Source organism: Oncorhynchus masou, chromosome 33 (genome assembly GCF_036934945.1).
Source record: "Oncorhynchus masou masou isolate Uvic2021 chromosome 33, UVic_Omas_1.1, whole genome shotgun sequence".
Classification (NCBI taxonomy): domain Eukaryota; kingdom Metazoa; phylum Chordata; class Actinopteri; order Salmoniformes; family Salmonidae; genus Oncorhynchus; species Oncorhynchus masou.
Window position 1 is genome coordinate 30,445,571 of NC_088244.1, and position 22,261 is coordinate 30,467,831.

Here is a 22,261-nt window from a genome sequence, read left to right on the forward strand (position 1 = left end):
ATAACCAGACTGTTTGATCGATCCCTTCAGGTAAACATGACTTTGGAGGCCTGTATTTATTATAATTCTGTCTGACAACCTACCACTCATGACCAAATCAATGTCAGGACAGAGGTATGCCTGCACTACTTTGTCCTGACCAGTTAACATATGTACTTATTTATCATTCTGAGAATCCTGCATGTAAAGTGTGTAACCCGTTCTTCTGGTTCAGTGGATGTTTTCTAGCTTGGTGTTCTTCTGTTAAGAAGAGGAGGAACACCCAGTTTTGTGATCCGGTCTCTACAGTATCACATTATTAAGTTTATGGTCTATGGACTTATGAGTCTGAACATGAAGAGAGAAGGAGAGCTGGTTGGGCAGACATTTAGTGTTGAGAGGAGGGAGGATGGTGTTTCTGTGATGTCAAAGGCAGGGAGGCAGGGTCTGGGTGTTACCATTCGGAGTGATGAGAATACCTGAGGAGACTTGTTGGAAGCAGAGAGAAAGGGAAAGGGAAGGAAGGAGTTGTTTGTGTTGTTTGAGCTCGACAGAGAGGAATACAGACAGCAGGGATTTAATTACTGGACCTCTACTGGTAAGAGTCTGAGATGAAGGTACAGTTTTCCCTATTGGATGCTGACCATTTCATTTGTTCAACGAAAAACAGCTACAGTGGTGTGAAATTATTGACACCCTTGATAAAGTTGAACAATAATGATTAAATAATTCAAATACTGAGCTATATTCTGTGCTTAACATTGGGAAAGTATATTATTTTATACTAATACAATTGCTCAGAGAAAGAGATTTAACAAGCAATAAAAAAAAGTTTCAGGTCAAAATAATTGACTCTCCTAAAGATTCTAATAAATAAAGTAGGCAAAAGTTTAGTATTTGGTCCCATTTTCCTTGCACTCAATGACTATATCAAGCTTGTGACTCTACAAACTTGTTGGATGCATTTTCAGTTCGCTTTTGGTTGCTCGGTTAGCATGTTTCGGGGGTATGATCTTTGACCCTCTGTAACTTTCTCACTCATCCTTTATTCACGATTCATTCAGGATTATTCTTAATCATGGTAGCATCCACATGAATGTAGAAGTGTTTAGAAATCTGTTGTGATTCACCATTTATTTAATCATGGTAATTAATCATGGTAATGATTTAATCATGTACCTTAAATGAGTACATATGAAGGTGTCATATGCAGGCTTTTTTTTAAATTAAATATTTATTTTATTTAACCTTTATTTAACTAGGCAAGTCAGTTAAGAACGAAAATTCTTAATTAAAATGGCTTTGACAGTCATAGTTTATGTGAAAGGTTTCACCAACCGTTAATCAGTTGTTTCTGTGTCTCTCTGTGTTTACCTCCATAGCTGTACCAGTGGAAGCAACTGGAGAACTTGTATTTTCGGGAGAAGAAATTTGCTGTTGAGGTGAATGACCCTCACAGGTGAGGGCAAGTCAAACTATAGATATTTATCACAACTACATGTATTTGAATTCCCTTTAGACAACCGAAGAAGCTCGTGTTCCTGAGAATAGTCATGGTGTATGTATTATCTCTGAACAGGCGGGCAGTGACGAAGCGTACATTTGGCCAGACTGGCTTAGTCATCCACACATGGTACGCCAGCCACTCGTTGATCAAAACCATCTGGGTCATGGCCATCAGTCAGCATCAGTTTTACTTGGACAGAAAGCAAAGCAAGGTAAGGTGTAAGGTACCATGTAATATTATCCATTTTGAGTCCTGACTCAATCACTGTGTCTGTGTTCTGTACCTTTTATGCATCCATATACCAACCAAATTGATCAATTTCTTCATGTAGGATTAAATGCTTGTATTTACATGTAGACAGTGTAGGTCTGTAGTATGTATTGACTATATCAATCCCTAATCCCCGATCACCTCAATCTCTCCATCCCAACAGGGTAAAATAAGTGCAGCGAAAAGTTTGGGTGATATTGCCATGGATTTAACAGAACATGGAGGAGGAACCAAGATATCCAGACTGGGAGATAACCTAAAGCACAACCTTATTATGGCTAGCACTGGCAGCCTGGCGTCAACAGGTGGGCCTGTATTCTGGTAGCTCAAAGTCACCTCTTTAGCTAAATGTTTCTCTTTTGAAATACCTGTATATGGAAAGGGATAGGACAAATGTACCCTTATTTGTATGCACTTTGTGTTAGAAAATGTGCAACCAAAACAAGCAAATAGACCTAGGGTACATTTACATTGTAAACAACGTCACCACTACAGGGTCTGCAGATTCAGCAGTGGACGAGGAGCAGAAAAAGGAGAAGATCTCTGAGCTAAAGAAGAAGGAACAAGAGATCCAAGATGTCTTGACCCAGAAAACAAAGGAGCTGAAGAAAATCTGCTTGAGAGAGGCGGTGAGCTAACTCTCATTGTTACTCTCTGCTTGTAGACAATTGCTTACATTGATTTTGCTCGTTACGAGCACCTGGAGGTGCTGAGCTGATACAGTTAAGGAATTCCTTTTGCTTTGCAGCCAGGCTCATTCAGTAGAACACCAGTGAAACTACTTTATAAATTGCCTTAGTTTGGTCAGTTGAGACTATTGGAGTAAAACGCTCCGTAACTGTAAGAGCCTGTACCTGATCTCCAGGACCGTTAGTGAAGAGTGTGTCTGTTTCCTCCAGTTGTTTGCTGTAAAGTTAAATGACCTGGATGCTTTGTTGTGTGTTTTCAGGAGCTCACGGGCAAACTGCCCAAAGAGTATCCCCTGTCTGCAGGAGAGAGACCTCCTCAGGTCAGACGGCGAGTTGGCACAGCCTTCAAACTGGATGACCTCTTCCCATACAACGAGGTCTGTATTGAAACAGCACTGTTCAGTATATGTATATATATTTAGCTAATCTTGGCACCCAGAACCAAATCTCACGTGCACGATGGCCTTATTAAGTTTACTGCAGTGTGCTAAATCAGGGTCACACAGAGTGTTTCTTTGTAGTCTTAAACAAATCTACTTTGAAACAAACGTATACAACCTCATACACATGGTTATGGGCTTAAATTAGATTTTTGATTTGCTTTGGGGGGAAAAACAAGACACCTGTACCATGTCAGATATAGAGTTGAAATCTATTCAATTTTGAGTTTGGATCCAATATTACACTTTATATACATCATAGAAGACTGAAATATAACAGAACTGTCTTCGTTAAAAAAAAGAAACATTTATTATGAAATTATTAAAAATATGAATAACATTCACCCATGAGACCACTAGGGGGCGATTTGTTCATTCAACTGCAGGTAAATGATTATGTATGTTTGTCACGAGAGACTAATATTTTGTAGAATATGACATGACATGAATTCCATGATTTCCTCATAGAGGGTTATAAACCGGGTTAGGATATTATTCTAAGCAGAGTAACTGTACCGTACCATTTTTGTGTAATGAATGGAATGTGATTGGATTGCATTCATGTCCTGTCCTGTTTTGTATGGATCACGTGTTGATGAGTTGTCTTCTGTATTTCCCAATACGCACACAAACTACTGCAAAATATTACCTTGTTGTTATGGCTACATTGTGTTGTAATTTTCAATTGGATATGCATGTCAATTGCTCAGTTGAAATTGAAATGGATCTGCCGTTCTCTGCTGCAATATTGTCTATAATGATGTATGTATACTCTGATCTGTAGGACCCTTATCTGAGGAACCTGGAGAGCAGGTTTGCTCTGCAGCGGAAGATCGTGGAAGCAGCTAAGAAACTGGCCTCGGAGACAGAGATCTGTAAGACGGTGAAGAGGAAGAGGAGGAGGAACTGTCAGGACGCCATGAGGAAACTGCAGCAGGTCGAGGATGAGATGAACAAGTACAGAATCAAGAAAGGCAAGAAGCCTACCCAAAGAGCCTCTGTGATTATCGCAGGTACTGGACATAAAAGTAGACACACACACACTCCACTGTATGAGTTTATTGATTTGTACTATAATCTTTCATCTATAATGTGCTTTCGTCCTTCATCCCTAGATGAGCTTCTCCGTTCAGAGACGAGCTCGCTGTCAGACAGTCAGATTCTGGATGATGGTGAGTGGGACAAATTTCAGTCATACAGTAGCTATATGACCTTTGTTGCAACAGCGCCTTTACGAATCCCATCTGACCATGAGTTTTGTCTCTTTGTCCAGATGACTCGGGTGGTGCTCTGAGGCCCCGGTCACGGTCGGTCCAGTGCTCCCCTCAGGTCAGCCCTGCACGTTCCCTGGATCACCACCACAACAAGAGTCTCAGCAGGTTAGCAGCGTTAGACGGCCAGGATGCTTCACATCATTTTCACCCCAGAGAGGTGTCATCTGCACACAGCAGCCCCGCCATAACGTTACCCAGATCTCCACGGGACCCACGCAGCATGCCCTCCACCCCTGTTATGACCCGCAACGCCTACAGCAGCAGCCATCTCAGGTGAGACCCCCCTCTCAGACCAGCCTACCCAAGCCCTTACCCGGTCACAACATCAGCAATACCTGCATCCAAACGTTTAACAGAAAACTATTGTAATCATAAGTATTTAGTACTGTATGCTGTACATCCAGATTTCTTAACACTATTTGCTTGATAACCGTCTAACAACACGTTTATGTGACAATAACACATGTATGTTGTTTTTTTTTATTAACATTTTTTGGGTGTGTGACTTTTGCAGGTCGGATGGGAACTCCCAGTCCTTCAGGCACCGCAGTGGCAGTCTGGAGTCCCAGCAACGGATACTAAAGGACACCGACTCAGAGAAGCCAGTCTTCACCCTGTCCCCTGCCCGCAGGAGCAACAGCACAGAGGCCCTGGAGGACTGCTCCTCCTTCACCAGTCAGTCCAGCCTGGACTACCCAGGCAACCCCCACTACTGCACCTTGGATTCTCGAACCCGCAACCATCAGCTGCACAGGAGGGTGGAGGTCTATGGAAACACAGGCAGTATGCCTAATCTGGTCCAGAATCATATTGGCTGTAGTTATTTGTATGAGCCCCCAGCGCACTATGCACCGACTGCTTACTACGTGGCAGGTTACCCCTGTCCAGACATGGAGCCCTACTCCAACGGTGCTTACGTGTATGAGAACGAGATGGAGGGCCACTACAATGTCAACCCTTCCTACCAAGTCCACAATTATCACAGACACGAGCGCTACAGGACCTATAGTAGTGATCGAGCGGACAGCCTTGCTCAGAACCCATACGCCACCATGAGATTGCCTCGGACCAGACAGGGGCCCCGCAATGAGCCCTTGCAGAAGAACATGCAGAAGGCTCTGGTGGCTGAGCACCTGAGAGGCTGGTACCACCGCAGCGGTGGCCACAGAGAGGCAGGCAGGGGTCTGGCTGGGTATGACTATGACAACGGCTCTCAGCTCAGCCTGGGATACCAGACCATGCCAGCCCCCTTCAGCCACTCCAGCCGAACCACCTCCTACTCCTCAGGTAGAAATAGATCCTGCTTCTCCTCATATTGCAACAGGTCACCTCAGAATAACATATTCGGTCTGCTCACCCTCAGTAACACAGAGGGACACGTTTTTTTCTGATCAATATAATGCATACATTCCTAACATACTGTATGACAATATATGCTGTATTGTTTGTGAGGGTTAGGGTTGAGGGTTAGGGTTGAGGGTTAGGGTTGAGGGTTAGGGTTGAGGGTTAGGGTTAGGGTTAGGGTTAGGGTTAGGGTTAGGGTTAGGGTTGAGGGTTAGGGTTAGGGTTAGGGTTGAGGGTTAGGGTTGAGGGTTAGGGTTGAGGGTTAGGGTTGAGGGTGAGGGTTAGGGTTGAGGGTTAGGGTTGAGGGTTAGGGTTAGGGTTGAGGGTTGAGGGTTAGGGTTGAGGGTTAGGGTTGAGGGTTGAGGGTTAGGGTTGGGGTTAGGGTTAGGGTTGGGGTTAGGGTTAGGGTTAGGGTTGGGGTTAGGGTTAGGGTTGGGGTTAGGGTTAGGGTTGAGGGTTAGGGTTGAGGGTTAGGGTTGGACCCGGGATGTGGACATGAAACTAGTGTTAGGGTGTCATTGTCTGAGACTCCCCAGTATGTGTCTGTTACTTTAGTCCAACTAAAAAGTGTCTCTCTTTCTAGTTTCCTCATCAACCAGCACAGGAAACTGGCGCAGCCAGTTGGCTGTGGGTGTAACAGACTATGAGAACATGACAGAGTCACCACAGAACCCTCACCCAGGAGCCCATGGCAATTACAACCGCAGTCCCACCCATACCAGGTGATAACCAGTAACCTACCACAGCACCGCACCTACATTTTCCATACCATACAGGCTATTATAAACTGGGTGGTTTGAGCCCTGAATGCTGATTGGTTGACAGCTGTGGTATATCAAACCATTTATTTTTTACTGCTCTAATTTGGTTGGTAACCAGTTTATCGTAGTAATAAGGTAACTTGAGGGTTTGTGGTATATGGCCAATATACAGTATCATGGCTAAGGGCTTTATCCAGGCACTCCATGTTGCGTCGTGCAGAAGAACTGCCCTTAGCCGTGGTATATTGGCCAATACCACACCCCCTCGGGCCTTACTGCTTAAATATAGAATTGACAACAGTATCACTAAGTATGGGAAATGAAGTGGTTCACTCAAGACTATGACCACTCTTATAATTGGCTGTCTGTCTGCTAATGTTTTCTCCTCCCCATACTCAATGGCATGTACTCTTGTGGATGTCACCTCTGTTCACTCTCTGTGTGTGCCTGTCACGATATTGAGCCTCAGGACCTCTCTAGCATTGTCACCACTTGCCACTGTCCGTCCACTTGCTCTTACTCCTCCTGCATCCTCTACTCTTCTCCACCTTCTTCCTCCTGTTCCTCCAGCTCTTCTCATGATTGGACAGGTTATTTTGGCTGTCATATCGACATTTACAGAGATTCAAATGCTATCCTTATCTATGAACAGTCTTTGCTAGTAAGTGACATCATGTGGCAGCATGTTCAGTTTGTTTGGTCTGTTGGTGTGAAACTAAACCCCAATAATGAAGTAGTCTCAAATCAGTGTATATGAACTGGTGATCTTTTCATTTTCTTTCTATCTTTCTCTCCTTTCACTAACTGTCCATCCTCAATTGTCATGTACATAGATTTCCCCCAGAATGCAATGTGTTGAAGAGGTCTGATACAATGCCAGTGGAGTCAGTAGAGGTGTTTGGTGCTGTGACCAATAGCACTGAGGAAGACCATTAGGCAACTATTCAAACACAGAAGGGTGAGATGAGATGCAAATAGGCTGTCGGAGTGGTAATCCATTTCCATCAGTGTCACTGTTGTCAGTTTGCATCGATGTCTCATCATTTGTCATATTGATCAATATACTGTAGCTCATTTAGTGGTGTCCACCACAGGTTCAATCAAGGTGAAATCAATATGTAGACCATTCATTAAATGTACAGCCAGAGCAGTGGTAACACATACTGCCAAGGCCTAGTTGGCCGCATTCCACTCCATTCCAGATACTTATAGCTCATGAGTGGCCATGTCTTGCCCGGTTGGCCAAAGGTTTTGCCAAATGATCTTGGTCTTTAAGCAGGCTCACAAATTCAGCATGGACGCATGTGGAGAAAATGTTGTGTTCATTACATCCTGTAGCTAGAAACCACACTTTCACAGTGTCTAGCTTCACATCAACTGTTAAAACACTTTCACAGTGTCTAGCTTCACATCTACAGTTAAAACACTTTCACAGTGTCTAGCTTCTCATCAACAGTTAAAACACTTTCACAGTGGCTAGCTTCTCATCAACAGTTAAAACACTTTCACAGTGTCTAGCTTCACATTAACAGTTAAAACACTTTCAGTGTCTAGCTTCACAACTACAGATAAAACACTTTCAGTTTCTAGCTTCTCATCAACAGTTAAAACACGTTCACAGTGTCTAGCTTCACTACTACAGTTAAAACACGTTCACAGTGTATAGCTTCACATACACAGTTAAAACACTTTCAGTGTCTAGCTTCACATACACAGTTAAAACACTTTCACAGTGTCTAGCGTCATATCCTTTGTTAAAACACTTTCACAGTGTCTAGCGTCATATCCTTTGTTAAAACACTTTCACAGTGTCTAGCGTCATATCCTTTGTTAAAACACTTTCACAGTGTCTAGCGTCATATCCTTTGTTAAAACACTTTCACAGTGTCTAGTGTCACATTCACAGTTAAAACACCACATCCTCCTCATAACTCATAGAACCAGTAGTAGAGTTGACCTACTTTTGCTTGCCTCTCATTACTGTGAGTTGTGAGCATATTAAGTGGAGAAAATCTCATTTCAAATGTTCCATTCCTTTTTTATTGCATGGCATGCTTGACAAGACAGTAGCATGTTTGCTTTTGTTGAATAGTGTGTATCCATGGTCTGTTGTGTTCCATCTTCATGCCTCTAGATAATAACCTCCAGCTGTTGCAGCATGCAGGGGGGTTCATGAAGTACTATGTTGTCCTACAATATGGGAGACTTTTATATTGACCTTCTGTTTGTTTGTTTTCATCTCTTCATTACAGAAGAGTATACATGGATGGAAATTATATGGGCATGCACTGAAGATAAGAGGACCAAAAGAATCACTGGCACAATGACCCCAACATTGGAGGCACGGTTCTCTGGAAGGATACCAACTAACCTCTGGACATGCTGCATTATGACACTCTTGAATGACTCTCCCATGTGCCTTGGATTAGATGGAGATGGATATTATTCAGGAAGACATGGGATGTGGTGATGGCACAAATGCAAGGTTTTGGTGATCTGGGAAACCAGCTTCATCGTGAATATTGTGAAGGATCTACAAACAGCATTTCAAACCCCGGGATACCTTTGACCCAAATATATTACCCTATTGTATTATGACAAAAATAAGTCTTTTAAAAAAAGTTATCATTGTCTTTATGATAATCAGTAAACTGTGTGTTGGGAGTGTATGGATAAGGAGTTTAAGCAGGATACCTCCAAAGTGTTGTGCCATACAGTACACACAGAGGACTATTTAGTGAGCTACTCATTATACATGTTGTAAATCAACCTGAATATCTTTGTAAAACATTTAGGTATACATTTTGGAGTTACTATTCACAAAGTGTGATAACAAAATAATAAACCAACCCTTCCTGACTGCGGTTTGTCAGTCAATGGACTGATGCGCTCTCTCCTCTCCCAAGTATGAATCTGAATGTACATGTTGATATTGTTTAAAGATGATTCATATTTTCCTTTTTGTGATCGTGTTAATGTGGTGTATATTGCTTGCATGTGAACATAAACTTTTGATAAGCAGCTTTTTTGTATATTGTAAAAAGATATGCCTTAAAATAATGTTTCTTTATTGTTTTCGTTATTGTCTTTCTCTACACATTTGTACATTGTCCACATATTGTTAGGCTTTGTCATCTCCTACTCTAAGTGAAATATTTCCCATTTGGATTTGGGACATCAATAAAAAACCAGTGTGAGCCACACAGCATGTGGTGTGACTTCTTTAGCCCTCAACAAGACTAGATATCTCTCAATTGGTGGGGGCAGGTAGCCTAGCGGTTAGTGCGTTGAGCCAGTAACTGAGCTGACAAGGTAAAACATATTTTGATGCGCCCTTAAGCAAGACACTTAACCCTAATTTGCTGTAAAGCAACACATTGCACTGCCCCTATCTGGGGCTATGTCACAATAAAACATTCTTCTTCTTTTTCTTTTTTTACATTCCAAGTGAGTGAACTCACCCCCTACACAACATGTGATCTCTTCTGGTTTTACATCAGCTGGCAGTTGTTGTGCACCACTTCAGGGAGATATTATTACACTTTCCTGGAAGCTCTGGAGGATTGGGCGGAGCCCTGTGCGTAGTGGACCGTGGAATCCTTCCCAGTCCTGTAAAGAAAACTGTCCACCTGTTCCTGTCGATCTCCCCCTTTTCCTGTCTCCCAATCAACTGCCATACTGAAAGATCATACAGCCTGTCCATCTGACTCAAGCTACTGAAAAAAGAACATGTTAGTATGTCTCTCCTGGCCCTTCTGCACCATAAATATCTTCCATGAGGTCCTATGTGTTTAATTTTAGACTTTGCCTGGGGTGTGAGCAGACCATTTACCAGCTGGAGACAGAGCCAATAGCACTGTCCACTCAGCTCTAGAACTGTGTAGACGTTGTGGATATACTTTTTACCCTTTAGGTTGAAAATAAACTCTTAAGACAAATTCTATTCAAATATGTCCAGCCAAAGGGACCGGGACATGGAGGACACCCATGAGGAAGACATTGATGAAGATGATATCCTAGCCAGCTTGTCTCCTGAGGAGCTTCAAGAACTCCAGAAAGAGATGGACGTTTTAGCGCCAGACGATAAAGTACCGCTTGGTCAGAGACAAAAGGACCAGAAGAAAGAGAAGCAATCCGCCGACTCTGATGAGGAAGAAGACATTGATGAAGATGATATCCTGGCAAAATTGTCTCCTGAGGAGCTCAAAGAGCTCCAGAAAGAGATGGACGTTATTGCCCCGGATGAGAGGGTACCTGTGGGTCAGAGGCAGAAGAGCCAGACAGAGAAGACGCCCACAGGTTCGTTTGATCACAGGGGCCTGGTGGATTATCTGTACTGGGAGAAGGAGTCCAAACGCATGCTGGAGGAGGAGAGGATCCCCGTCACTCTACTGCCCAGTAAGGTAAGAAACGACATAATCAACGGTCAATATATTGTCGCTATAGTCTTCAATATATCATACATCATACAGTATACCACTGTATGTTCTACAAAGCTACGGTAATTAAATGATTGTACTACTTGTCTTCATCAGAAAACTATGGAAGAGGATGCTGAAAAGAAAGAAATCGCTGAAGACTTGGAGACTGTGTATGAGGTGGTAGAAGAAGTCATCGAGGTGGAAGCTACAGACGGTGTTGAAGGAGAGGAAGTGACAGAGGAGATTATAGAGGTAATGATTGTGCAGGAGGAGGAAGAGGATGTGAAGAAGGAGAAAGAGGAACAGGAGAAAAAGGACATGCCCGTAAAAGATGAAAGGGTCATAGAAAACCATGAACACCCAGTGAATGAGCATCTAAAAGAGTCACCGGATGATAACAGCACTAACACTGTGAACACGACCAGTCCTCTGCAATCCCCACCAGAGTCCGCAGACATGAAAGAAAATAAAGACATTGAGAGAACAGAGCAAAAGATCACATCACAAATACCTGAGAAAGTCAAAAGTAACACCACAGACGCTCCCGCTCCTGAAGAAATAGAGATGACTCCAGAGGAGAAGAGGGCCTGTTTTGTTCCAGAGAAAGAGGTGAGGGTAATTAACAAACTAAATATTCCAAAGCTGGCCCTTGGTGGGGGCCTTGGTGGCCTTGGTGGGGCCAAGAAGACATCAAGACCCTCAGGGAATGAGACAAATCTGGACACCACTCTGGATAAGATCCGCAACAACAACCCCGCTATCACAGACGTAAACCTGAATAACATAGAAAACATTCCCAAAGAAATGCTAATAGAATACGTCGATGCCTTGAAGAAGAACAAACACGTCAAGACCTTCAGCATAGCCAACACCGGCGCAGACGAAAACATTGCCTTCACCCTGGCCAACATGCTGAGAGAGAACCGTAGCATCACCACACTGAACATAGAGTCTAACTTCATAACAGGGAAGGGCATCATCGCCATTATCCGCTGCCTACAATTCAACGAGACGCTCACTGAGCTCCGCTTCCACAACCAGAGACACATGCTGGGCCACCACGCGGAGATGGAGGTGTCGCGCCTGCTCAAGGCCAACAACACCCTCCTGAAGATGGGCTACCACTTTGAGCAGGCGGGTCCCAGAATGGTGGTAACCAACCTGCTGACCAGGAACCTGGACCGCCAGAGACAGCAGAGGAACGAGGAGCAGAGCAAGCAGCAGCAGCAGCAGCAGAAAGAGGTGTTTGAGATGTACGAACGGGCTCTGAACCTGCCCCCAGGGCTGCTGGCGATGCTGGGCTATGTCCCTCCTGAAATCGAGGCCCTCATGCCGCAGCTTCCCAAGGGTCCCCAAGGTCCCATGGAACCCAAACCAGAAAAGCAGCAGAACACTTCTCCACAGTATCAACACAAGCAGTTTAAACACATGCAGTGCAACCCCATTCCACAACAACCCCCCAGCATGGACTCCTCTGGTAACCTTCTGAAGGACATCCAGCTGAAGAGGACCCCCAAAAAGCGTGACCCTTTCCTGGACCTAGACCTTAGGGAGGACAGGAGAGCAGAGATGCCGAATGTCCAGCTCAGGAAGACATCAGGAAAAACGAGGGACACAGGCGTTGATGAGATGGTAGAACTGAAGGCCACTCTGAAAGACGTGATGAAGACACTGAAGCCTGTCCCTCGGAGGCGGCAGCCGGCCAAGGTGGATGTGACGCCCCGTGATGAACTACTTAATGAGATCAAAAAGAGCAACGTGGCCTATCTCAAAGCTGTGAGTACTGATGATTCTCAGACTACAGTCATATTGTCAGGTCATTTTATTTTACCAGCAATCACATTGTTTAGTTAGATGTCAGAAGTTGAACTACCTTGAACTGGAGAGCACGTACCGTCTAATCAAGCTTGTTAGCTTTAACCCATATTAGACACGCACTAGCAAATATGTAGACGAGATTAGTGAGAAATAAACATTATTTAAGGGAGTGAACATGAATTATAATACAGGTGGTTACATAGAGAAAATCAGACCTTCTGAAATGTTTGGCCCTCCCTGAACGCTTAAAAAAATAAAATAAGTGACCCTCCCTTATACCCCAAATAATAATTAAAACAAAGTGGATAGCAGAGAACATGTCTACCAGAGCCGTAGCCTTATTCCAGTAAACATTACATGGAAACGTCTGAATTTTTATAATGCACAGGGATGAGAGCCAGGTTGTGGGTTGATAGTCCACTGTGGCCGCACAAGAGTAGGGGTGCAAAAATAACCTTTATAGTAAAAGTATTGCATGAATCTATGATCGTATTTGCAGGTTCGAGAAAATGTTTCCTTTTTTAAACATTCCCTGCAATTGTATGTAATTTTACATATTAGCAGAATCTTTTTTAATACTAAACAAAATACAGGCTAAGAATGGACAGAGAGATAGGCCAATGTGTTCATCTTATCATACTTTATTTCCCCAATGCCACAGTGTGTCTTGTTTGTAACTAAACTGTCCCCGTTTGCAAATCATTTAATCTGAGAAATCATTAGGAATCTGAGAATGGTACTTTCAAAAGTTAGGTCTACCTTTCCACCCCAGACAGAGTAGGTCCTACCTTTCCACCCCAGACAGAGTAGGCCTACCTTTCCACCCCAGACAGAGTAGGTCCTACCTTTCCACCCCAGACAGAGTAGGTCCTACCTTTCCACCCCAGACAGAGTAGGTCCTACCTCTCCACCCCAGACAGAGTAGGCCTACCTTTCCACCCCAGACAGAGTAGGTCCTACCTCTCCACCCCAGACAGAGTAGGCCTACCTTTCCACCCCAGACAGAGTAGGTCCTACCTCTCCACCCCAGACAGAGTAGGTCCTACCTCTCCACCCCAGACAGAGTAGGCCTACCTTTCCACCCCAGACAGAGTAGGCCTACCTCTCCACCCCAGACAGAGTAGGCCTACCTTTCCACCCCAGACAGAGTAGGCCTACCTTTCCACCCCAGACAGAGTAGTCCTACCTTTCCACCCCAGACAGAGTAGGTCCTACCTTTCCACCCCAGACAGAGTAGGTCCTACCTTTCCAACCCAGACAGAGTAGACCTACCTTTCCACCCCAGACAGAGTAGTCCTACCTTTCCACCCCAGACAGAGTAGGTCCTACCTTTCCACCCCAGACAGAGTAGGTCCTACCTTTCCACCCCAGACAGAGTAGGTCCTACCTCTCCACCCCAGACAGAGTAGGCCTACCTTTCCACCCCAGACAGAGTAGGTCCTACCTCTCCACCCCAGACAGAGTAGTCCTACCTTTCCACCCCAGACAGAGCAGGCCTACCTTTCCACCCCAGACAGAGTAGGCCTACCTTTCCACCCCAGACAGAGTAGTCCTACCTTTCCACCCCAGACAGAGTAGGTCCTACCTTTCCACCCCAGACAGAGTAGGTCCTACCTTTCCAACCCAGACAGAGTAGACCTACCTTTCCACCCCAGACAGAGCAGGCCTACCTTTCCACCCCAGACAGAGTAGGCCTACCTTTCCACCCCAGACAGAGTAGTCCTACCTTTCCACCCCAGACAGAGTAGGTCCTACCTTTCCACCCCAGACAGAGTAGGTCCTACCTTTCCAACCCAGACAGAGTAGACCTACCTTTCCAACCCAGACAGAGTAGACCTACCTTTCCAACCCAGACAGAGTAGGTCCTACCTTTCCACCCGAGACAGAGTAGACTACCTTTCCACCCCAGACAGAGTAGGTCTACCTTTCCACCCCAGACAGAGTAGGCCTACCTTTCCACCCCAGACAGAGTAGTCCTACCTTTCCACCCCAGACAGAGTAGTCATACCTTTCCACCCCAGACAGAGTAGTCCTACCTTTCCACCCCAGACAGAGTAGGTCCTACCTTTCCACCCCAGACAGAGTAGTCCTACCTTTCCACCCCAGACAGAGTAGGTCCTACCTTTCCACCCCAGACAGAGTAGGTCCTACCTTTCCACCCCAGACAGAGTAGTCCTACCTTTCCACCCCAGACAGAGTAGGTCCTACCTTTCCACCCCAGACAGAGTAGGTCCTACCTTTCCACCCCAGACAGAGTAGTCCTACCTTTCCACCCCAGACAGAGTAGGTCCTACCTTTCCACCCCAGAGCAGTCCTACCTTTCCACCCCAGACAGAGTAGGTCCTACCTTTCCACCCCAGACAGAGTAGGTCCTACCTTTCCACCCCAGACAGAGTAGGCCTACCTTTCCACCCCAGACAGAGTAGTCCTACCTTTCCACCCCAGACAGAGTAGTCCTACCTTTCCACCCCAGACAGAGTAGGTCCTACCTTTCCACCCCAGACAGAGTAGTCCTACCTTTCCACCCCAGACAGAGTAGTCCTACCTTTCCACACCAGACAGAGTAGTCCTACCTTTCCACCCCAGACAGAGTAGGTCCTACCTTTCCACCCCAGACAGAGTAGTCCTACCTTTCCACACCAGACAGAGTAGTCCTACCTTTCCACCCCAGACAGAGTAGGTCCTACCTTTCCACCCCAGACAGAGTAGGTCCTACCTTTCCACCCCAGACAGAGTAGTCCTACCTTTCCACCCCAGACAGAGTAGGCCTACCTTTCCACCCCAGACAGAGTAGGTCCTACCTTTCCACCCCAGACAAAGTAGGTCCTACCTTTCCACCCCAGACAGAGTAGGTCCTACCTTTCCACCCCAGACAGAGTAGTCCTACCTTTCCACCCCAGACAGAGTAGGCCTACCTTTCCACCCCAGACAGAGTAGGCCTACCTTTCCACCCCAGACAGAGTAGTCCTACCTTTCCACCCCAGACAGAGTAGGTCCTACCTTTCCACCCCAGACAGAGTAGGTCCTACCTTTCCACCCCAGACAAAGTAGGTCTACCGATGCAGAAACATTTAAGCTTTCACTGCTGGCTACTCTTTTGCTGTGGCTTAACCCAACGAGAGAAGGTCACAAATGTCTGGGTTTAAACATGTTATATTGTACAGAAAGTGAATTGCTTAATCAATTGATAGTGACAGAATTAGATTACTTCCCAAGCAAAGTCTGCTTCTGAATGTCAAAGAAGCTAAACAATGATATCCCCATTCGCATTGGAGTCACATCTTTCCAGGGTATTTCACAGCACTGTTATAGATCACTTTATATAATCAGATCCGTTTTATTTTCTTCAAAGCCTTAAGCTAACAAGGGGTATACCTGTACTTTTCCCACCCATTTTCTTTAATAAAAGGTAAACCTATGGCATACCTTCTCATACCCTCTTAATTCAAGTCTTGGTTTTAACTGAACTGCCCTTCACTGACATGGAGGTAGGCTATTTAGAGTGTGTGATGAGAGGAGGAATTGACCTACAAATCTATGGACATAGCAGCCTATTGCCTAATTTTGTCTATCAAACAGGTAGGTCTACCTTTTATTTATTTTTTAATATGAAGAAATTGGCTCCAACACAAACCCTTCTTGTGGTTACTAAAGTCTAATTACAATGAAATGAATTATGCCTACGTTCAGCACCATGAGCTGTCCATTTCTAATTGATTTTTCCGCTGCTGATGCTTCAAGTTTCAGCACCACAATGTAAGTTGCTATGTAAGTTACTTGAATCTGGCTTATTGGGAGGTCAATAACTCTGATAAATAAATCACGAGCAAGAAACATTGTTTTTGAATAAAATCTATTACAAAATCAATCATCTTAACACTCCTTTTCAAAATGAACAGAACATAGGCTAGTCTTTTAAAAAAAAAATTTTTTTAAATGTAACCTTCATTTATACAGGTTTTTCTCATTGAGATAACATCACTTTTCCAAGAGAGACCTGGTCCAAATAATAGCATGGGGAACAACGCAGCAGGGAGAACAAGTTTGTGCACAAGGAAGAACATTTTTGGGATTATCTCTAATCAAAAATGATTTTAGGAAGAAGCCTTTGACTCTCCTCCTGAACTGCCACCGTAGGCCTACATAGCGCAGCACACAAAAACGTTTTTGATCAGCAAGAGCAGAGCAGGACAGGGCTCGGGGTTGGAATATCCATTGCAGTGTGTAATGCAGCTTAGTTGTATTTACACCACGCCAGCAGCTCTCTTAGGAATGTAGCTTTGCTCTGTGCTTCTATAGGCTATGGATCATTTGATTGAGACCACACTAAATAGCCTATAGATCATTTGATTGAGACTGCACTAAATAGCCTGTAGGGGCACTTGATATTGCGCGCCCAGCAGAGAATCAGAGATGAGGGGCGGCATCGGTAACACATCAATATATAGTCTAATAAGCAACTAATTCTAAAACACTGAGAACTATATACATTTAATCAATTACAAATTACATAACTCTCCCCTGGACTAGTTGTAAAAAAAAAATGTAAAGTCCCCTTGACTAAAATTTTAAAAGCAGGACCTTCCCCCATTTCCCTCCAGGTAGCTATTCTGTACATTTCCATCCATCCCTTATACCTGTGTGCATCCTCCACTCCTCCAATCACATCTTTCTTACAGCTGTTTGTGTAATGTATTACTCCTACAGGTGCCACTCCCCAAAGAATTGGAATCAAGAGAAACCAGTCTCTTCAATCTCTGAGGAATCTACAATACCTTTATTTCTGTGTTTGTTTAACATGTTTAATCTCTTCATTAACAATAATCTGCTTGCACTTGTAACACTAGTTTGCCTCACTACTCCTGTTCAGGTAGAGCACCTTTTGTTCCTTGAAGTTTGGAAGAACTGGTATGGTATTTGGATATGAGTCTGCACCTGGAAAATGCACCATAAAATGTGCATAGTATAAGTAGTCTCAATTAATAATTGTTTGGGTAAAATTCATTTACTTTGAACCCTCCCAAATGAGTGTGGGCAAATCCATCATCTATTGATGACAGGTCTTTCATCTACAGATTTTCATAACCACTGGTGTCCGCTTTGCAATTGCAAACAGCTGAACCCCAGAATATAGAGTATAGGATTTGTCTTTTACTGTGTAAAACACTGTGGGCCAGTGGTCCAGAAGCTAGATTTCAAATCAGACTTCTGTTTCACGGAACAATCCATCTTAACTCATAATTCTAACGAGTGTTGACATTAAAAATCAGTGTGCAATCAAAATGTCTAATATTTCAATGTTTTTTTCATTAATTAAAAGACAATACGGATTCCTTAAATTAAGTTTTGTTATGGTGGAACACAGTGCTCTGCCTCCAATTCTGTAGTTCTGTTATGGCTACTCAATGGAAATACTTACACACACAAAGAAAAAGCAGTTATAACATCCTTATAATAGAACCTTCTCTGAACTCGTCTGTGAAACTGGAACCATAGTATTAGTGTGCACACCTTTTTCCTAAAAACAATTTGGCTATGTCCGATACAAACTGTGATTCTCCTTAGTTCTTTGGAAGACTGCATCTGTGTCCGTCCTAAACACAAATAGCTCATAAAATCATTTTCATCTATTACTGATGGTGATCCCTGGAATTTGATAGGCTATTATGGATTTAGAATAAAATCGTAGATCTGCTACTGAGGGGAAATAATCAGAACCCCAATGCACAATCAGGCATTCATAATGGGTGTGATATTTAATAGTACAGAGGTAACATGCATTGATTCTTTTTTCAGCAATACTTTGGTGCTTGACACTCGTTTTCTGCTGAATACACAAGTAGATTCAATGAGACATGAAAGCACAACGTAAACATATACACCATGATTACTTGAATGAATAAAGCTGCATTTGCCATTCCTTTTCCCATATTGCATAGCCATGAGCGGAAAATGTTCATCTCAAGCCCAACCCACAGGGTCTGAAGTAACAAGAGGGATATTATTGCTACTTGTTAATATGCAGTCACTGGTCCAGTGAATAGAAGGGGAGCCCAGTGACACTAGTTCAGCATTAGGAGAGGAAATATAGTTATCTGAGGTAGCAAATAAATTGATTCTGATTAAATTATTTGCTTATTTAATATAATAAAGCTAGAAGATATGCTATTGAACACAATTGTTTTAACGTGTAATAGTTACTGCATTCTGGCATTCAGCTCTATATATATATATAGCAATTACATAATGACAACATGTGTATTGTGTTCCTTTGAACATTATTGGGCAAATATACAGAAACACTCATGCCTCATTTCATTGTGCCGAGTGCCTTCCCAACATACGATCCATACAGGACTGTACAAATCTTTCTGAAATGCTCTAAAGAAATAAGGTACTTTGACACAAAATGTATTAAAAAAAAGTGTTCATTCAATATAACAAAATGGAGTGAGAATGACAAATGGAGGAAATGTGACAGCACTGACATTATGCGGTGTAAAAATCAACACTTGACTTTAGTGTTAAAGGAAAAAGCAAACCATGTTGAATTGAATGAGGGTAACATTTTCGCTCTCTCCCCTCACTCCTTGTTTAGCTTAGACTCCAGGAAGTCCTGGATCTTGTTGATCTTCTCCTCCTGTTGGTCTAGTAGATCCAGGATGATGCCCATTGGGGACTTTTTCATGCCCACTCCTTCGATCTTATTCTCCAGCCTGTTCTTCATGTTGCGCAGCCTCAGAGACGCATGGACCAGGATCACTACAAGGAAGAAAGGCTGGATTAGTTTCCTACCCGCTCACAATGCGCTACTCCCAATGGAGATAGCATTTCCCTATTCTGACCGATGGAAACATGACGTTTGTGCCTTAATCTAAAATGATGCAGCTTCAACCGAGAAGGATAATTAGTTTCCAGGTATATATGTGATGAAATACAATGCACACGAATGGTTAAGGAGAGGCATCTTTACTCCCCTCGTCAGAGATGCTGACTGCATGATGTAAGCCAGTAAATGTAGTTGAGTATTGTACAGAGAGTACATAGCAACCAGTCAACACACGCGGGCAGCCACAGGACAGCCCTCTTGGGAAGGGCTCCGTCACTGACTGACTGCCTCCTGATCCCCACCACAATGTGGCAGCTGTTGCCTGCACTCCTTTTCTCAGAACCACCAATTACCCTAAAAACATTGTGTTCTGTAATGTGCATTTCAGAATCCATTTCAGACTATTTATTTCCAAAACAATGTTCTTGAAAGTTTAACTGGGGGGTATCAGTTTCTTAAGGTGGAGAAGCACAGGCATTCCCCATATTGAACCCATTCAATGAGTCAGAATGGGAGTGGTTGAAAAAACAGTTTGCTCCTCCTCCTGTGACTAATCCTCCACGTTTGCACCATATTCCAATGGAGGTTGCCACTGGAAAAAGGCCTGAAAGCTAGGCTAAATTTATATGCTAGTTACTGTGTGCATTGTGTGACTAACAAATCAAACATTAAAGGGTCAGATTTTTCAAACACAGATAAAGCCTGTGTCCAAGAAACTGTCCCCAAGAGTATGGAATATACTGAGACTCACACAGCAAGGGAAAAGTAATTCCAAAGATGAAGACCATCACTCCACCACATAGTGACAGCAGGAAGTAGCTCGTTCCCATGACAGCGATGACAAACAGGGAGGGGTTTTTCTTCTTGAAGTTCTTGATGAAATTCTTGTTCTCTCCTGCCCACACCGAAACCATGAAGACCAGAGAAACCACTGCCCCGCCCAGAAACATCCCAAGAGGGTTCAGAAATCTACAAAGATGGGAAACACATTACATCTACATCCACTCAAATTCTGTATGACAATGCAAAACAATTAATTGGGCAGCTGTAAACACAATGAAAGCAACGAACAGCAAACCCTGGTGGCTGGAATAAGAGCAACACCTTTCCTTTTTTTGCCATTTTCAAAAATAATATGAGTTTTCAAACTATCGTAGCTGCAATTTAGCAATTAGGACACATACAAAACTGCACTTCGGGTATTATAAGTACACGCAATGTGTGGCTGAGATAAGGATCCAACTGCTTGGACAACTTTTAGCATTCATGTGTTAAATAGGCTGTAGAAACTATTATAAAATATATTTAGAAAACATTGGAAATTCATCTGTCAAATGGTTATTTCAAAATATAAAAAAAAAGGTACCCAAATGACAATTTGTGATAAATTGGTTACAAGCAGGCCTAAACCACCTAACGTTAGTAATTATGTTCACCGTTCACACAGTTGCAGGCAGCTGATAGCTACATTTGTTTTTAGCGGGCCAGCTAGTACCAGACTTCATTCCAATTCCATCACATGATAATGACTGCATCTCTTATTTCGTCGTTGCAGTTGTGAGGAGAATAGGAAAAGATAGGGAAATCTTGCTCATTGCTGTAAATAAAATCCCCGTGCATGACAATTACGTGTGAATCAGACTGCAGACAAACCAAATAAGATAGCTAGCAGCTGGGTGGAAAATGCTAGCAAGCTGACTTACCCCACGACCAGGAAAACCACGACGGCCACTGCGAAGTAATTGGTCTGGTAGTATAACAAGTTGCTGATCACCCGGTTGTTCCATTTAGCTAAATCTGCGAAATCGGGTTTAGCAAAACGATCAGCTCCTGGGAAGAAGTCGTCCCATGGTCTGAGCGGTGCAAGCTCCATTCTTGCCATCTCCGAGTTCACTGCTCGGATGATTTAACAGATCAGCTGAACAGTAATACCAGAGACTAGCTGCCAAAGTAATTTATAGGATGGGCTCCGGCAGAGAGGAAGAGGCGAAGCGAGAGGGTTTACTTCGCCACAAATCTGTTAACGAAAATAAGACCACGAATTGGGGTGTTTTTTTTTAAATGGAGGTTAATACGAGTGTCACATTTGGTCAGCCAAAACGTGAAGCTTATTATCGTGGGCACTAATACGTACCAAAGTAGTGTAGGTATACGCCATTTCAATTAATAAGGCTGATGGAACAGATCCGAATATTTCGTTTATATTTTGGATAAAATAACATTTTAGGCGCAGCTATGTACTGTATACCTTCGCGTGAATTTTCCAGAATTCTATTAGCAGTAAATTGTATTAGCAGCCGTTCTAAAATGGGCAGAGAAGGAATTATCCATCAGAAATGTAGAAAGAGGGGTGATTGAAATATGCAACAACTATCATTGGTTGCTAATATGACTACGATGCCTTTGGCTGCTAGACAATGATAGAAAGTTGAAAGAAAATCAATAGAACAGGAGAAAAGAATATGAGTAAGTCTTCATAAAAAAATTATTACCTCCACGATTATGTGGAGGGATTTTGGCTTTTGTCTACTTTCAAGTAAGGTAAAACAAGCCCCATAATTTAGTAAAACGTTCAGGTTTCAAACAATTAAGGAATATAAAAAACAGCTATGTTAATGATAGGCCTCCCCGTATTCTGGTAGATGGAAATGTTTTCCCAAAAACCTTCTCAATTAAATGTTAACTAGCTACAAAGTAGCCAAACTGACAGAATGATATTATGATTATTTGCATCAATTCAGTAGCCATTGTCTTTGGGGGGGGGGGGGGGGCAGGCAACTTTATATCGGACTTGTATCTGTTCTTCACACGTGTATCCGCCCTCTCGTTAGCTAGAATGGTCCCACCTGATCTTGCCTGCTTTTCTTTGAGGACATGTAATTCCATTGTTAGAGAAGTCACTTGACTATCTTGTCAATATAATATAACA

At 43.3% G+C, this 22,261-nt stretch overlaps 3 protein-coding genes across 4 annotated transcripts in view; 2 read left to right on the forward strand and 1 right to left on the reverse strand.

Moving 5' to 3' along the window:
• The window catches only part of LOC135528229 (FERM domain-containing protein 4B-like), a 42,088-nt gene extending 32,608 nt beyond the window's left edge, over positions 1-9,480 (forward strand). The window contains exons 12-23 of one of the 2 annotated variants that reach the window (XM_064957175.1): positions 1,362-1,438; positions 1,559-1,697; positions 1,920-2,061; positions 2,252-2,385; positions 2,706-2,822; positions 3,670-3,898; positions 4,001-4,057; positions 4,159-4,432; positions 4,674-5,446; positions 6,087-6,225; positions 7,098-7,222; positions 8,517-9,480. In XM_064957175.1, coding sequence (XP_064813247.1) covers positions 1,362-1,438; positions 1,559-1,697; positions 1,920-2,061; positions 2,252-2,385; positions 2,706-2,822; positions 3,670-3,898; positions 4,001-4,057; positions 4,159-4,432; positions 4,674-5,446; positions 6,087-6,225; positions 7,098-7,200 — 2,184 coding nt within the window. In that variant the 3' untranslated portion in view covers positions 7,201-7,222; positions 8,517-9,480. The remainder of the gene's footprint in view (positions 1-1,361; positions 1,439-1,558; positions 1,698-1,919; positions 2,062-2,251; positions 2,386-2,705; positions 2,823-3,669; positions 3,899-4,000; positions 4,058-4,158; positions 4,433-4,673; positions 5,447-6,086; positions 6,226-7,097; positions 7,223-8,516) is intronic. The other variant, XM_064957176.1, reaches the window with a different exon arrangement.
• A 571-nt stretch (positions 9,481-10,051) lies between these two features.
• Positions 10,052-17,544, forward strand: lmod3 (leiomodin 3 (fetal)). Its single transcript, XM_064957177.1, has 3 exons — positions 10,052-10,667; positions 10,800-12,461; positions 17,211-17,544. The coding sequence occupies exons 1-3, from the start codon at positions 10,215-10,217 to the stop codon at positions 17,262-17,264; spliced, it is 2,169 nt and encodes a 722-aa protein (XP_064813249.1). The 5' UTR covers positions 10,052-10,214; the 3' UTR covers positions 17,265-17,544.
• A 689-nt stretch (positions 17,545-18,233) lies between these two features.
• On the reverse strand, positions 18,234-21,312 carry LOC135528232 (PRA1 family protein 3-like). Its single transcript, XM_064957178.1, has 3 exons — positions 21,036-21,312; positions 20,084-20,301; positions 18,234-19,265 (listed from the first exon to the last, which is right to left on the reverse strand). Exons 1-3 carry the CDS (start codon positions 21,212-21,214, stop codon positions 19,087-19,089), a joined length of 576 nt encoding a protein of 191 aa, XP_064813250.1. The 5' UTR covers positions 21,215-21,312; the 3' UTR covers positions 18,234-19,086.
• Between the last annotated feature and the right edge of the window lie 949 nt (positions 21,313-22,261).

Coding starts and splice junctions, on each gene's coding strand:
- lmod3 (XM_064957177.1), top strand. CDS start 10,215: ATGTCCAGCCAAAGGGACCGGGACATGGAGGACACCCATGAGGAAGAC. Junction 10,668..10,799: donor TCACTCTACTGCCCAGTAAG/GTAAGAAACGAC, acceptor TGTCTTCATCAG/AAAACTATGGAAGAGGATGC. Junction 12,462..17,210: donor ACGTGGCCTATCTCAAAGCT/GTGAGTACTGAT, acceptor TTACTCCTACAG/GTGCCACTCCCCAAAGAATT.
- LOC135528232 (XM_064957178.1), bottom strand. CDS start 21,214: ATGGCAAGAATGGAGCTTGCACCGCTCAGACCATGGGACGACTTCTTC. Junction 20,302..21,035: donor GTGGTTTTCCTGGTCGTGGG/GTAAGTCAGCTT, acceptor CCATCTTTGTAG/ATTTCTGAACCCTCTTGGGA. Junction 19,266..20,083: donor AATTACTTTTCCCTTGCTGT/GTGAGTCTCAGT, acceptor TCTTCCTTGTAG/TGATCCTGGTCCATGCGTCT.